A 17,609-nucleotide genomic window follows, 5' to 3' on the forward strand; every position below is an offset into this window, starting at 1 on the left:
ACTTTGCCCCGTGCAGAGGATCTCTTTTCTCGGTATGGACATCGACTCGGTCGCCATGTCCGCGCAGCTTACGAGCGAGCGTGCGCAGTCACTGCTGACTTGCCTAAGACAATTCGAGGGCAAGAGTGCGGTTCCACTGAAACTTTTTCAGAGGCTCCTGGGGCATATGGCATCTGCAGCCGCGGTCACGCCGCTCGGATTGCTTCATATGAGACCGCTTCAGCTTTGGCTTCGCGACCGAGTCCCGAGGTGGGCATGGCAACACGGCACGTTCCGAGTACCAGTTACTCCGACCTGCCGTCAGTTCTTCACCCCGTGGACGAACCTCGATTTTCTCAGGGCCGGTGTCCCCCTGGCTCGAGCTTCCCGGCATGTTGTTGTCTCAACAGATGCCTCCACCACGGGCTGGGGCGCCATGTGCAATGGACATGCTGCTGCGGGCTCCTGGACAGGACCCCAGCGGCTATGGCATGTCAATTGCCTCGAGTTGTTGGCAGTACGCCTTGCCCTGCACCGCTTCCGAGCGTTGCTCAGGGGTCAACACGTACTAGTCCGCTCAGACATTACCGCCACTGTAGCGTACATCAACCATCAGGGTGGTCTACGCTCCCGCCGTATGTCACAACTCGCTCGCCACCTCCTCCTGTGGAGTCAGAAGCATCTGAGGTCGCTTCGAGCCATCTTCATTCCCGGAGCGCTGAACTGTGCAGCCGACGAGATCTCACGGCTTCAGCCCCTCCCTGGAGAATGGCGACTCCATCCCCAGTCGGTTCAGCTGATTTGGGACCAGTTCGGGGACGCACAGATAGATCTGTTTGCCTCTCACGACTCGACCCACTGCGCCCAGTTCTATTCCCTGACCGAGGGCACGCTCGGCACGGATGCTCTGGCGCACAGCTGGCCGCAGGGCCGCAAATATGCGTTTCCCCCAGTGAGCCTTCTTGCGCACACTTTGCGCAAGGTCAGGGAGGACGAGGAGCAGGTCATTCTGGTTGCCCCTTACTGGCCCAACCGGACCTGGTTCCCCGAACTAGTACTCCTCGCGACAGCACCTCCCTGGCCGATCCCTCTGAGGAAGAACCTTCTCTCTCAGGGACGGGGCACCCTATGGCACCCTCGTCCCGATCTTTGGAACCTCCACGTGTGGCTCCTGGATGGGACGAGGCAGGTTTGAGTACCCTACCACCAGCGGTGGTGGCTACCATCACTTCCGCTAGAGCGTCGTCCACGAGACACGTCTATGCGTTGAAGTGGAACCTCTTCGTCAACTGGTGCTCTTCTCACCGAGAAGACCCCCGGAGATGCTCGATCAGTGTTTTGCTTTCCTTCCTTCAACAGGGGCTGGAGCGAAGGCTGTCTCCCTCCACCCTGAAGGTCTATGTTGCCGCCATTGCCGCACATCATGACCTCATCGAAGGTAAGTCGGTGGGGAAGCACGACCTGATCATCAGGTTCCTGAGAGGAGCGAGGAGACTGAATCCTCCTCGTCCTCCTCTCGTTCCCTCTTGGGACCTCTCAGTGGTTCTAACTGCCCTGAAGAGTGCTCCCTTTGAGCCCCTGCAATCAGTCGAGCTTAAGTTCCTGTCTATGAAGACAGCGCTCCTGGTTGCACTGGCCTCCATCAAGAGGGTTGGGGACCTGCACGCATTCTCCGTTGACGAAGCGTGCCTGGAATTTGGGCCGGCTTACTCTCACGTGATCCTGAGACCCCGGCCTGGATATGTGCCCAAGGTTCCTACCACTCCCTTTCGGGACCAGGTGGTGAACCTGCAAGCGCTGCCCTCGGAGGAGGCAGACCCAGCCTTGGCACTGCTCTGTCCAGTACGCGCGCTCCGCGCCTATGTAGACAGAACGCAGTGTTTCAGGACCTCAGACCAGCTCTTTGTCTGTTATGGTGGGAAGCTGAAGGGAAAGGCTCTCTCCAAGCAAAGGTTGTCTCACTGGATAGTGGACACCATTGCTTTGGCTTACCAGCAGCAAGGTCAACCGTGCCCCCTTGGTGTGAATGCCCACTCCACCCGGAGTGTGGCGTCCTCTTGGGCTCTAGCGCATGGCGCCTCGCTAACAGACATCTGCAGAGCTGCAGGCTGGGCGACACCTAACACATTCGCCAGATTCTATAATCTCCGAGTGGAGCCTGTGTCCTCTCGTGTACTCGCTTCAACCAGCTAGTACCGGACCCGCTCAGGTGTCTTCGCTTGCTCGCCATTCCACTCCACGGACTGGATACGTGCGATATTTCCTCAGGTGAGCTTCTCCGAAAGCCCTGAGCTCCTCCAGCACTCCTGACGTCGGCGCCAGTGTCTATTGCCTGTGCGTCGGCTAGGTGCCTCCCGTGTGCATGGTCCCTCCTCTGAGCGACCCCCACATGTGTATTTCCACTGTAAGCCTCTCTGAGCGTGTGTCTTTCCCTTGGCAAGCCACCTTGCCACCCCTGGGGTTGAAATATTCCACCTGCGGCTGGACACCCCAGTGTTTTCCATATGCTTCCTTCGGGTCATATGTGTATTCTCTAAGTCCCCCCCCTTCCGGGCTGGCATTAATTGCATACTTCCCCTAAGCTTGGGATATGCTTCCCAGTGTACCTTGGTATTCCTGTGTTATATGGAGTCCTTTGTCCAGGCTGACAGGGATCTCGATTTACGCAGGGCACTGGAAGACAGCTGAGAAGGTGGCGTGATTAGACTGGTAACCCCATTCGTCGTCATCCGACGTAACTCGGAGTGACAACGAAAGGGAACGTCTACGGTTACGTATGTAACCCTCGTTCCCTGAGTAGGGAACGGAGACGTTACGTCTGCCTGCCACTTTCCGCTGTACCGCGGGGATCGCCTGAGCTCAGTCTTGGCTCCTCAGCGAAGAAACATATCTGCTTGCTGCCGGCTTCCTCCTTTTATACCCACGAGGTGGGGCGGAGTTACGCCATGCAAATTCCGCAGACCCATGGCATTTCTTTGCCATTGGCTCGTTTTGTAATACTCGAAGTTGATAGGCTTTCTAAGCGAAACCCCATTCGTCGTCATCCGACGTAACGTCTCCGTTCCCTACTCAGGGAACGAGGGTTACATACGTAACCGTAGACGTTATTCTTTTTGAAAAAGTAGCGATTAATTTTGAAAGTAGCAAATCTTTTTTAAAAAGTATTGATTCTTTTAGAAAAAGTAGTGATTCTTTTGGAAAAGTAGCGATTATTTTTGAAAAATGTAGTGATTGTATTGATTGATTGTATGTATTGATGCATGTTGAATGAAATGTATACATGCCTTGTGAGTATATTTACTGATTCTTTTAGAAAAAGTAGCGATTCTTTTTGAAAAAGTTGCAATTCTTTTTGAAAATGTGGTGAATGTATTGATTGATTGTATGTATGTATTGAGGCATGTTGAATTAAATGTATTAATGAATATTAAATTAAATGTATAAATGCATTTTGAATAAATGTACTGATTCTTTTAGAAAAAGAAGCGATTCTTTTTGAAAGAGTAGCGATTCTTTTTGAAAAAGTAGCAATTCTTTTTGAAATACTTGCAATTCTTTTTGAAAATGTGGTGATTGTATTGATTGATTGTATGTATTGATGCATGTTGAATGAAATGTATAAATGCATGTTGAATATAATGTCTAAATGCATTTTGAATAAATGTACTGATTCTTTTTGAAAAATAATCGATTCTTCTTGAAAATGTGGCGATTCTTTTCGAGAAAGTAGCGATTCTTTTTGAAAATGTCGTGATTCTTCTTGAAAAAGTAGCTATTCTTTTTGAAAATGTAGCGATTATTTTTTGGAAAAGTAGCGATTATTTTTGAAAAAGCGGCGATTATTTTTGAAAATGTAGCTATTCTTTTTGAAAATGTAGCGATTATTTTTTGGAAAAGTAGCGATTATTTTTGAAAAAGCGGCGATTATTTTTGAAAATATTCCGATTATTTTTTGGAAAAAAGTAGCAATTATTTTTGAAAATGTAGGTATTCTTTTTGAAAATGTAGCGATTCTTTTTGAAAATGTGGTGATTGTATTAATTGATTGTATGTATGGATGCATTTTGAATAAAATGTATAGATGCATATTGAATAAATGTACTGATTCTTTTTGAAAAAGTAGCGATTCTTTTTTGTAAATGTAGTGATTTTTTTTCCCTTTTGGTCAAAGTACTGTTGCTTAGTTGCTTGTTCACTATTGAATGCTTAACCCTAAAGTACTGTTGCTTTACTGTGAGACGCCCCAGTCTACAACTCAGCTTTGTTATTGTACAGTTAGGCTACTTTGTTTTGTTTGTTTTTGCTTTACCACTTAAACCATTATTCTCCTGATTGTTTGTTTTTCTTTATTATCTTTATTATCTGATTTGTTTTTAGAGGGTAGGGTCCATGTTACTCCAATAAACTTTTTTTTGTTATTTTGGCATTGCTGAAGTCTTTGTTTCCCTCCAAAGTTGTACGCTTCGTTTACAAGAAACCTTGCTATACTTTGTGAGCCTTTAATAAAAGTTGTTGTGCTGTGGCAGGGCCCAGGTGAATGATCTCTTTAATCTTGTTACGTTCATACAGCATTTTCAATAATATTTTTTTTTACCTGTGCACCAAATCAGCACGTTGGAATGATTTCTGAAGGATCATGTGACACAAAATTCAGCTTTGGCATCATAGGAATACATTACATTTTAAAATATATTCAAATAGATAAGAGCTCTTTTAAATTGTAATCATATTTTACAACATCGCTGTTTTTACTGTATTTTTGATCAAATAACTCCAGCCTCGGTGAGTTAAAAAGACTTTGATGTGTATGTACTCAGACTTGTGGAACTCAGTATTGTACAGGTATACAAGGTGATTACATTTTCATACATTATGAAATGTTATGAAAAGACAAAAAAGGAAATGAATGAAAAGACAAAAAGGACATTGTTTGCAAAAGCACTTGGCTCTAATGTATATCTGAGTCATGCTACTATGTTACTGGGCCTTGAGATGTTGTAAAGAAATCAATGAGTTTACTATTCCACATCGCTCACTCACGCTCTCCTCACCTACCTATGTGTGTGGGAGAAAAGGATAGAAGAGAAAAAGACAGAGTTATATGTGTCTTAGCAATACAAATGTACCATCATTTACCATGCCAATTAATCATGCTGAGCTTGAACATAAGAGAAAGAGAAATGGATGTATTATAACATAGGCCTATTGATCTGCCTAACTGATTTATGTTTTCTCATGGGTTGTTCATTAGTCGAGCCATGGCCTGATGTGAATTAATGTGAATTATGTTACATGCCCTTCATGCATTGATTTGGTATTAATCTGTTAACTTTAGAATACAGATCATGCATTACATACCGTTTGTGAGTACGTATGTGCTCATTTGTCAGGGGCATTTTAAAATCAAAATTTATATGTGAAGACTGTTACCGCTTGCAAAACGTTCAGAGAGATGTTTCAGCATGCAAATTATTTTATATGCATGAAATCTTAGATCTCAGTGCTTGTGTATGTGTTCAGTGTCTTACAGGGAGACTTAATTTACCACTTTCCATTAAGAAGCCTCCAGCCCTGCTGTGCTCAGCATGATCTTGAATCAAGCCTGGGCTGCATATCTGATCATGTTGAGTTTGTTATCTAAAGTACACATCCCTTGTAGAGGATTGCCTACTATTCTGTACCAGCCTTGACCAACAGTGGGCTTGAATTCAGAGTTCTGGAAGAGTGTTTCAGTTGGGATGAGCAGGAACAGAACTTATCCAGTTTTAACAGATTCTGTTACGCCTTCATTATCGTCAAAGGATTAACAAAGGCTCTGTATTTGTTTTTTGCACATATTGTGCAGAGTGAAGGCCTATTCACAAAATGTTGGCACAAACATATGCATACGATTTTAAAAATGTAAAAGGCATCTCTGAAATCTTACACTGAAATCTTTGGTGGTTTAATTATTACATTTTTAATCTGTGTTTTTGAATTAATCGTTTGAATGAATGATTTAATGACTCACTCATTAAGACTATCACTTGTCTGTATACCCTAACCCTTGTGTGTAACCTGCAGAAAAACTCACTGAAAATCCCAACCAACATTACACAGACATCTGAAAAAACAGACAAGCTAAATGTTGATAGTTATTGAAAAGTAAGAGTGCTGTTGGAATATAAGTGATGTTGTTTGTAAGCGCTCTTGTAACGCTGCTCAGTCATTTGAGGTCCAGAATCCTTGCATAAAATGGAATATTCCACTTTGAGTGAGTGAGTTTTCCAACGAAAGTCCAAAGAGCATCTTTCAATGCACAAATACTACTGCACATTTGATTACTGTTAATATGTATCTGTTCTAATGATTTAATCAGTCAGTATTATGTAAAATGTATATAAAATTGTCTGCAACAATTATCATGTCAACATTAAGCGTTCTCAAAATCTAGAGAATTTATTGACTTTTTACACACTGCTGTGATGTGGTGTTTGGGTCTGCTGGGGAGCTGTAATGTTTTATTACAGCTGCAATCTTTGTGGATCACTGAGTTCATGAGATATCAAGCGTTTGCTTGGAGGTCACACACAGCGGGGTATTAATGACTGACACTTCGTTTTAAAAGCTGCAAGTCACTCTGACTCATGACGATAATGACAGAATGTTTGTATCCACAAAGACATGTTCAAAAGTGATGAGGTGGTTTAGTGATGATGGACTTGTAGCAGTAGAAATAGTTTTTTAGTCTCACATAGTCAGCTCTGTATAGTCTATAGTCTCAAATATAATCAAACTTTCATAACAGTGGAATTTGAATTGCCTCATTTGCCAACATGATAACGGTGAATTGCAGAACTTGTGCAAACATACCCACTTTGCTACGATCAGATGCTTTCTTAGCTACGATTTTCTCACCTTTTTTGTTGTTGAGAGGAAAGGTTTTTCCAAATTCTTTTTACTTCTAAGAAGAAGAAAAATAAAGAATTTTGCCTTGAGTATATTGGGGCATTGAATCACGTACAGTCTTTTGTATGTTATGTGTACACAAGTGTGAGTATGAGCAATAAGTTGCTGGCTCCAGTTCACTTAATGGCCACCTACGTTGCTACAAAAAAGTGTTTCTGAATTCTACATAATAGCCCCTTTAATGCTTAATGATCTTTTACTAGTACTAGGGCTAGTACTCAGGGGTGTATACCCTATATACGTTTGAGGCTGGTACGATTTTTTAAAAAATGTTATGCTTTTAAAAGCATTATTTCATCATTATTTCTCTGGATGTACGAGGATATGATATCTTTATGCGGAAATAGGGCAGAGAGGGGTTCTGGTCCTAATGAAGACAGATGGAGTAGTGTGGTTTCTAATAAGATGGGATGGGTCCTGATGACAGGCCAATCAGGACAGCTATTAGCTCCTGCCCTTGTGACTTCCTGAATAAAATAAGAACCTTTTATTATAAGACAAAGCACAAGTCGCATACAGATCTGTACGAGGCACTTGTTCACAATAGGCATGATAAAGGATGGGTGTCAACACGCAGACGCACACAAACACACACAGTGGGGTAATTTCAGGGAACAAAGCCGCCTCCAAAAGCTCACCGCTGAGAGAGCAGGTGGGTCGACTGGGATGGTAATAACTGTAGTCAGCTGAACTGCAGAATGAACCTTCATCTTCTATCATGCAGAATTCATAATGCTGCCCTGCTGGTCCATGCACACACACACACACACACACACACACACACACAAACCCACACCACAGACATTATTAAAACATCCCTTCAACAAGGCTCTCTCTACACACACACATAAACACACTTACCCCTGACACAGACTCACTTTGTGAAAGACCCCCACCCACACAACCACACTCTCAACTCTGTATGACTTCATTGAGGTCACACTGCTTCTATAGATTAACACACACACACTATCACACAGAGCCATTATTACTCTGTGCTTTTATCTCTCTCAAGAACAGCTGAGTCGGAGTGTAGAAGTGAGCCATTGGTAACACACACACAGTGACGACAGGTGTGCGTGTGTTTCGATCTATCTATCTATCTATCTATCTATCTATCTATCTATCTATCTATCTATCTATCTATCTATCTATCTATCTATCTATCTATCTATCTATCTATCTATCTATAATAAATAATTTAAACAAACTTTATTAGGGACAAAAAGGTTGGAAATATTTGGTGGAAATGACGCCACAAATGTGCAACAGCTGTTTACTTCAGAAACTGAAATTCACACAATAAATACAATACTTTATCTAAATGTAATCATTTATATTTTTTTATGGATTTTTAAGATTAAAAGTATAGAAACATCTATACAAATAGGACATTTGAATGGTAAAAAAATATGAAGGCATTTTAAAATATTCCAAGATTGTGACGTTTATATAACAAACAGTTGTCAGTACAGTATTTACAGTTTAAAAGTTTGGGGTCAGTAAGATTTATTTAATTATTGAAAAATGAATAGCTTTTTTTCAACAATAATTCATTGAAATTAATCAAAAGTGACATTAAAGACTATTCATTCATTTACTTTTCAGAAATATGTTAAAAAACACTATAGTTGTACTACATCTTTTGACCGAGCTTAATGATATATAAGCTCGATCGAATGATATATACTTTATATTAAACTTTTATACAGTAGAATTAGCCAATTTAGCCAAAGTAGTATTGAAATAGTACACTTATGTACAGTACTAGTACATTGTTATAAGTATACTTAAAAATATACTTGAACTTTACTTAAGTACACTTAATAAAATGAACTTTAAGCATACTTATTTTTTGTAAATGATTTCATATACACTTGCACATTGTAATCCTTTCCTAAGTCAAATAAACAAAATTATGGTTTTAAATTATAGTTATTGTTTCTGTGCCTGTTTTCCATTTGTGTGGTAAATGTTCTGTTAAAAATTTTGGGAGAATCCCTTTGTTAGGCTGGCAGAGAAAGGCTGTAACGTGCTGCACACACCCTTCAACACTAAAGACTCATTTAAAAGTTCTTAACTGACAGGTACACTGCCCCGTTTCTCTTTCTTTCTTTCTCACTCTAATCTCTTTCTGACATTACCCGGTATTTCTTTGACTGACATCCCCTCAGAATTATATTAATACATGACATGTTTTTGAAAAGAATACATGCACCTCAATGTGTGTGTGTGTGTGTGTATTTGTGCTGACAACTTCAGAATAGAGGCTTCTCTTTGACTGAAGGCTGCGTATATTTGTGGACTGTCACTGTTACAGTTTTAACTGATACAGGACTTCAAATTGATACAGTGAATAAATGTCTTGTTGACTCAGAGGCTTTAGGGATTGGAGGATTTAACGCAAGTGACGAGCTTTAAGATACCAACTTCAGCATGCCGTGCAGATGAAGATCTGTGTGTGCGCATAAGTGCTCTGCTGACCCATGTTAAAACCCACTCCCTAAGCACCTTTCACAGCTTTACTTTATTACTGTATGTAACACCACTCACACGCCACTACAAAGACCCGATGACAGGTTTTGACACCACAGAAGAATTAGAGACACTTCATGGTTCACATGGGACAAAAGGCTTCAAAATGTTGCTCTATCAGCCACATGCAGACTAAAGTTACAGGCCTTCAGTCAAACCTGAATCCTCTAATTACTGGAGCTCATGAGGTGATAACATATGTGCTTGTGCGTGTGTTATGTGTGTGTGTGTGTGTGTGTGTGTGTGTGTGTGTGTGTGTGTGTGTGTGTGTGTGTGTGTGTGTGTGTGTGTGTGTGTGTGTGTGTGTGTGTGTGTGTGTGTGTGACGGCTTAGGGGAGGACAAATTGGGAAGTACTTGTCTTATTCTGTCAAATGATGAAAGACAGCATTGGCACTCCCTGAAGAAGAGGGAATGAAGAAATGAAGGGATTAGAAAGAAATGAAAGAGTCCGCGAGCACTAAACACTTGATTGTGCGTGATGGCTGTGGGCCTCTGCCCATCATCAAAGCTCAGTAATGTGCGTATGTAATTACTGTGTGTTTAGTAAACAGGGATGTGGCTTTCCTTTGTAGCTGAAGGGAGCTTTGTGTGCAGATGTGTGCAAGTGTGATTTACTGATACCCATGCAGGTTACCAAAGGTTACATGACAAAAATAAAATGATATGATGTATAGTAGCCATACCTATTTCTCTAAACCCTTTCTGAACCCCACACAAAGATTTGGGAGGAAAACGCATCAGAAAAGGAGACCCACAAAGTATAACTCATTTGTTTGTTTTGTTTGTTTCCGTGACAACAATTGAACAATATCACACACGCAATATTTTTTGAATATCTAGCTGGATAATGGTATTCACAGCCGTATTGATATTACTCATATTGGTTACTCATATAAGTTTATATAATTTACATTATTTTAGACACATTAGTTATATTGAACATTTATCAGGTGTTCATTATTAATGTGACGAATTCAAGCTGGAAACATAACCTATAAGTAGCCTAAAAAAATAAATTATATATATATATATATATATATATATAGAGTGAACATTAACCCAAACAACTACATCTAAATTTAAAATGATAAAAATATTATATTCTATCATTTATAAATGGTATCAAAAATACAGTTTTTATCACATAAAGCAAACCGTGAAAATTGACGGATTCATTTTACAGAATTCTCTACTGACTTTCTGCTCACCGATCTATAGCCTATATACATTATAGATATTATCTTTATTACGGATCAGTGTTTTCACCATGATTATATTGACCTGCCTCTTCCAATGTCACAATTTGGCAAATTCTTAATATGATTTCGCTTGTTCGCCAATAAAGATATTTCTGAATCCACATAATAAACAGACAAGCAGAATGAAACGCGCAGTGAAATTTTGCATTGCTCTTAAATATAAGAGGTGGGAAAGGGGGATTAAAAAATGCAAGAAGCAGAGCAACAGAAAGGTTCTTGAGGTGCATTTTAAGCTCTAAGGCGTTACAACGCTGCACTCATGAGCAAGACACTGTAAAAGATGAGAAAAAAGGTACAAAGAAAAAAAAAAAGCAAAACAGTAAAATGCAAAAATACGTTCTGTGTGTTTTGTAGCAGATTTAACTTTTTGGTTCCATATCTATCAAAGGCCAAATTTGGACCGCCTGGTAGCAATTTTTTATATTCATTATGTTTGTGTCCTCTCATGTCTCTAGATTAACACACCCGTCAGAGTAATATGTAGAGTAGTATGCACAGGAAAGGGGCCATAGGTGGGATGCTAGTTAATGGCCGTTATTTATTTGCTGGGATGACAGGTTTACAGTGGAACTGCTCCTAAAGTCATTACGGTGCCATGGGGAAGCGTTTTGTACGGTTGGCTACTGTCCCCACCCGCAGACGCATTACTCAGCAGCACTATATATTGACTTTGTTAGTGTGTGCAAATAACATTTAGAGGTCCCTAAATAATAGGGGGAGGGCGATAAACAGAAAAAAACCCCAGATTTTTGTATAGTCACCATAAATATATAAAACATAAGAGATTATGAAAATATATGACTTTATGATTATCAATTTTAACCACAGTAATTGAATGTAGCCGTATCTACAGTGAGGCCTTTTCCTTATTTTGGTCAGACCTACAGTACTTTTCTAGAAGTACAATTCTAGAAGTTCTAACCTAAAGGCAAATTTTTAGGGGATTTTAAGGCAAAAATGCATAGATGACATGACACACGTACAGACAAAGAATTTATAATATCTATTTGGAACTGGTATCTAGTAGATGAGTACATAAGCACATCATTGTAAATATTAGATTTCAGGATGCTAATAAAATGGATGAAGATGATTTAAAAATAAAAAAAAACACACACAAGCTGATGTATGAACATTTACTACACCCGTCTACATACAACAAGTATACAAAACATGCTCTATGTACATACAATTATTCCTTAAAAATATCAACAATAAATAGGGTCTATGCATTAGAAGAAACAAAACACAAAGGATAGCAAGTGTTCTCATGTGCAGCAAAGCACCTGCTTTTAAGTCAGTGATAAGCCTTGGAAAAAAGCAAATACACACTGAATTCTTGTCAGTTTAACTCAAGTACATAATAACCCCTTGTACTGGTCTGTATTCTTTCTTTTTTTATATAATCATGGCTCGAATTTGAATAGGGATTTGTTTTAGTGTGATTGAAATTACAGCAGGCCTGAATTTATTCTATTTGCAAAAATATAGCCTATGTATAAACAAAAAATTAATGGAAAAAAGTGATCCACATAAAACAAACAAATAATAATGTAACTGACAACATGCAAAATGCATTGACAAAGCCTTCAGGCTGATATGACAATATACTGTCCTAAATTATCAAGAGGTAAAGGTGAATGCCAGTGCGTAATCTGAATGCTGATCAGACTTTTCAGATGTTCCATAATGTGACATTATAGGCAATGTCTCGTGAGCATCAAATAACTGAAATGTTTCAGAGGAGGAAACATTTTACACATTCCCCTCCATCCATACATGTGAAACCAATTTCCTAATGTGAGAGATTGAATTTGAAAGAGGTGATGATGTGATTCCTTACGCTAACACACACACACACACACACACACACACACACACACACACACACACACACACACACACACACACACACACACACACACACACACACGCCTGACTCATATAATAGGCAGACAATGCTTTTATAAACCATGTCATTGTCCATCTACTGAACAGAAGGTGTCCTGATGTAAGCTGACATGGACAGTTGGAGAAAACTACACTGTGCAGCAATGTGGGAGGGGACTTTAGTATGTGTGACTAAACGTGTACAGAAACTGCCTAACCTGATTCAGTCATTGCAGGCTCCAGGCTATAAAGCAAAACACAGCCACTCGACAACCCCCATCTCACACACGGACCAAAGTAAGTGCTATGAAGTCTGGAGACGCAGAAGGCCGAAAGTGTGCTATGATGAATGAAAGAATAAAAAAATCCAAGTCCAAATGTTTTGTTTCAAAACCAACTAAAGCTTGTTTGTTCATTTCAGAGATACACAATGTTCTCCTCTCCATCAGTATCTCTGTTCTCTGTCTCCATGGTAACAAAGGGCTGGTTGACGAGCAGGACGTCAGCTTGAGGAAGCCCCATCCCAGTTCCTTCGGCTGACCAAGACTCTCGGAGATGGCTGAGCTGACCCACATCTGTGAAGACAAATCGGATGTTATTAGTCATTACATCATCAATAGTCACCTGAAGCAAACTAAATCATACATGTTAAGCAATTGTCAGAGACCCATCTTTTAAAATTGTGTTTTTGTTCAGTGTAAACTCTAAAAATAGACCAATCCAAAATTAATGATTAAGATTAGACGATGGGTTGTCAATTTATGAAATGAGCAAAAGCAAAAGATGACCCTTTGATGAGGATTGTCCCTATTCTCTTAATGAGTAATGGGTGTGTTTTGGGTGTAATGTGCCATAAACCAATCAGAATCTCTTCTCCCATTCCCTTTAAAAGCCAGTTGCGCTCTTGCCATGGCAGATTACCTATTTACGTGGCGGAATTTGCAAGTGAAAAATGGATCTGCTCATGCACAAAGTTAAAGCGTGCGAGCAGACCATCTATGGGACAAAGTATATGCGCGTTGTGGGCGCACATTACTAACGCACTCTTTAAATAACATAAAAATACTGCGCCATTGACTTTAGACCAGGTTTCAGTTGATCAATGGCGCAGTCTATTTCATCTGCCTCAAACTAGCAACGCGCCAACAAAGCGCCTGAACACACCTCATTTTCAGACCAGCACGCCCATGGTCGCCCAAATGGGTGCAAATGCATTTACTATTTAAACAACGCGTTGCAGGACGTGAAAATTATAACTGCGTCGGGCTGAAACTAGCAAAAAACACTCTTTGGATTGCGCCGGGTATATGATAAAGCCCTAAGACTTTTTCACAGTACTGTATTTCCTCACAAAAGTGGAATATGAAGCATAGTGAAGCCTAGCCTCTATTGACATTCATTAAAAAAAAACGGCCTCTTGTTTCCTTTCGTGTGTACCGCTGTGTTACGCTTTTTTCTGGTTAAGGTTGCAGGCTGCCTTCAAGTGGCTTTGCTTGGAGTCTATAATAACGAGCTGATGAGTTGACTCAGGTGTGTTTGATAAAGGGGACATGCAAAATGAGTTTTAGGGGTACTCCAGGAACATAGTTGGGAACCACTGCTATATTGTAAGTCTTCTACTAGCTTCGTGTGAGAAACAGATTGAAATTGATGAAATTGAATGTATTCATTGATGGTCTTCCTATGTGTGTGTGGAACAGACCAAATTTTGAGGCCATGCATTTTCATTGTACTTTATGGAGCACAGAAGCTTCATTTGTCTTTCACCTAAAGAAAATAATAAGGGGTTGGAAGTTGAAATTTTTTTAGCAAACTATTACCTTCATATTCATGTTGCTGCATTCAAAAAATCTAACCCACACAAGGGGTACAGCTCAAGTGCTATCACATGTCATTTACATTCATGTGATGTTGTGAATGAAACTGATGAATCCTTCTAACATTTAATTACCTGCTTCTCAACAGGGACTATGACCCAGTTTCATTACCTTCATTCAGACTGTAGGATGTGTGTGTATGTGAGGTAATGTTGTTAGCTGAGCACTGTTTGAACAGTGAAGGTCAAACAGTGGCTATTGTAAGGTTGTGGTCTTGACCTCTGAATAAACCGTTAAACAAAGCAGTGTTTTAGTCATGTTGATTTAACAAGCACTTCAATCATTTATAGAGAGATAATGGATAATGTGAAGGACAGGTAACAAATGTTCAATTTTGAAGGTAGAACAAAGTTTTTTTTTTTCAGTTTAAGTCTGTGCATGCATCATCAACATAATCTTTTGTGACCCTAGATGTTTATGATGCAATTCATTTGAGGTGTCAACTGGGGCAAACTGCATTTCCAATTGCTTCAGAGCTTTAGTGGATTCTTGTTTTATTTTGTTTTTTTTCTGTCTTTGTTTGGTTGTCCCAACAAAACCTCCAGATAGTGGTCCAGTACAGGTTTTTTTGTAATGTTTGAAAGTCTCTTATGTGAAATATTATTACAATTTAAAATCACATTTTTTAAATATATTTTAAGATGTAATTTTTGCTTGTCACAGCAAAGCTGAATTTTAAGTTTCATTACTCCAGTCTTCAGTCACATGATCCTTCAGAAATCATTCTGATTTGCTGATTTGATGCTGAAGAAACATTTATTATTATTATCAATGTTGAAAACGGTTGTGCTGCTTAATACGCTGATATGTTTTTTTCAGGATTTTTTGATGAATAGAAAGTTCAAAAGGACAGCACTGTAAAAGAAACCTTTTGTAACATTATAAATGTCTTTTGTCACTTTGGAACTATTTAATGATTAAGGGTGAATTCCAATTCTCTGTCTTACCCCTTCCCCCTAGTTTTGCACGTTCACATGAGAGTAAGGGCTATCCCAATTCTCGTTTTGATCGAGGGGTACCCCTTGGATTCAAGAAAGCTTGCGAAAATGCTTGGTTTTAAGGGGTATCTACCAATTCCCCTAAGCAATACCCCTCGATCACAAAGAAAATTGGGATATCCCTTACTCTCACGTGAACGTGCAAAACTAAGGGGAAGGGGTAAGACAGAGAATTGTGATACACCCTTAATGTATCCTTGCTGAATAAAATTATACATTCTTAGAAAAAATAAAAAAATATATATATATATATATATATATATATATATATATATATATATATATATATATATATATATATATATATATAAGACTGACACATGCTGCATCCGAAATCGAATACTTTCCTTCGATATAGTATGCGAAAAACAGTAGGCCAATAGAATACAAGATATTCGAAAAACAGTAGGCGAAAAGTCCCTGGATGACTTACTACCTCCACCGATTCTGAACTGTGCATTTGCTGGACACTTTACTATCCCATGAGGCCACGGAAGAGGATTTGTGAATAGTAGTGAAGCGACGCATCCATTTTTAATGAATTTCATTCATACTACCCATATTCATACTTAATAAGACATTCTTTTTTAATGGTCGTGAAGTAAGTTTAAATTTACATGTAGTACCTGCTTAGACAGTATGCAATTACGCACACACTGATAGAGTTTTCTTGTAGAAAGCAGGGAATTCTGGGTAAAGAAATGTGGTAAATATACACTATGGACATTTATGTTGAAAAAGATTATAGATGATACAGCTAGGAAGTGGGACCCTAAAGTAGCTAAACATGCACCCTTGTGCACACGCTGTCAATAATGAGAGAGGGTTAATGAGGTAATCAATAAATGCAGGATACAACCTTTAAAGCAGGTAAATAAGATGTGTTATTTACTGCAGTATACAAGTGTTAAAATGTTCAACAAGAACCTTTAGACATTACAGAGATGAAGTGAATGTGTTTGTGTGTGTGAGAGGGACGATTCATAATGTTAAACAGACAACTCGAACAGCTCATGAGTAAATATCAGATGAATAAGTTTCTGTCCCTCTCCCCTCCTTGCTCTTGTAAGATGACAGGTCACTCGGTAATGAGTTTGGTAAAGATTTTTTAGATCAATGTTCCAATCAGTCTCCCGTAGCTGGCGGCTCTTGATTCACACGCCACTGTCATCCCGACAGTCAATAGACATAGGTGCAATTGATCGCTGAGACAGATGTGTATATGTGCGTGTTTGCACCTGGGTGTGATAGAGTGAGGATGAATCTTTGTTATTAAACACGGATTAACAAAACAAAGGAAGTGAATCGACCTGCTGCAGCACAAGCTTTAATAATGATTCGCGAGTAGATTTGATGAAATCAGTTCTTTCTTTTGCACCTGCGTCTTAGTTAAACAACAAACGTAAAAAAAATGAAATAATACCATTTATATTGCAGCATTTCCGTGACACGGTTTTAAATCAGAAAACTAGCACATACTCTTAAGTTAGTCGCAGATGGGTGTTTCCTGTGTGAACAGTTTGACATGTCACACCAAATGTCTAGTGCAGGCATGATGTAACTGTAGGTTATTTACGGTTGCCAAGTCATGTTGCAAAGTAAGATATTTTATAATGGCTTTAAATGTAATTCATCCAATTATTAATAATTAATCCCTGTTTTAAGTCTTGTTTTCAACTCAAGTGTTACATAATAGAAGCTTTTTTACATTGAGCCAGATTTGATCAGTTTTGGGTCATTAAGATTTTTTTTTTAACTATTACTTTTATTCAGCAAATGTATTAAATTTAATGAAACCAGTAAATACATTTATAATGTTACAAAAGATTTCTATTTCAAATAAATGCTGTTCTTTTGAACTTTCTATTCATCAAAGAATCATGAAAAAAAGACTAAGCATCATAACTGTGTTCAATATTGATAATAAGAAATGTTTCTAATGATTTCTGAAGGATCATGTGACACTGAAGACTGGAGAATAAATGCTGAAAATCCAGCTTTGCATCACAGAAATAAATTACATTTTAAAATATATTAAAACAAAAAACAGTTATATCAAATTCCAATAATATTTCATATTACTATTTTTACTTTTTAATACCAAGAAATGCAGTTATTTTTA

At 39.2% G+C, this 17,609-nt stretch overlaps 1 protein-coding gene across 11 annotated transcripts in view; it reads right to left on the bottom strand.

Moving 5' to 3' along the window:
- Positions 1 to 11,704: 11,704 nt before the first annotated feature.
- Positions 11,705 to 17,609, bottom strand: part of arhgef28a (Rho guanine nucleotide exchange factor (GEF) 28a) — a 96,816-nt gene continuing 90,911 nt past the window's right edge. For all 11 annotated transcript variants that reach the window (XM_077231083.1, XM_077231086.1, XM_077231082.1 and 8 more), the window contains one exon: positions 11,705 to 13,187. In XM_077231083.1, the coding sequence (XP_077087198.1) occupies positions 13,030 to 13,187 (158 nt within the window). In that variant the 3' untranslated portion in view covers positions 11,705 to 13,029. The remainder of the gene's footprint in view (positions 13,188 to 17,609) is intronic.

Source organism: Siphateles boraxobius, unplaced genomic scaffold (assembly GCF_051911475.1).
Source record: "Siphateles boraxobius isolate OS27281-9 unplaced genomic scaffold, OSU_SipBor_1 16, whole genome shotgun sequence".
NCBI lineage: Eukaryota > Metazoa > Chordata > Actinopteri > Cypriniformes > Leuciscidae > Siphateles > Siphateles boraxobius.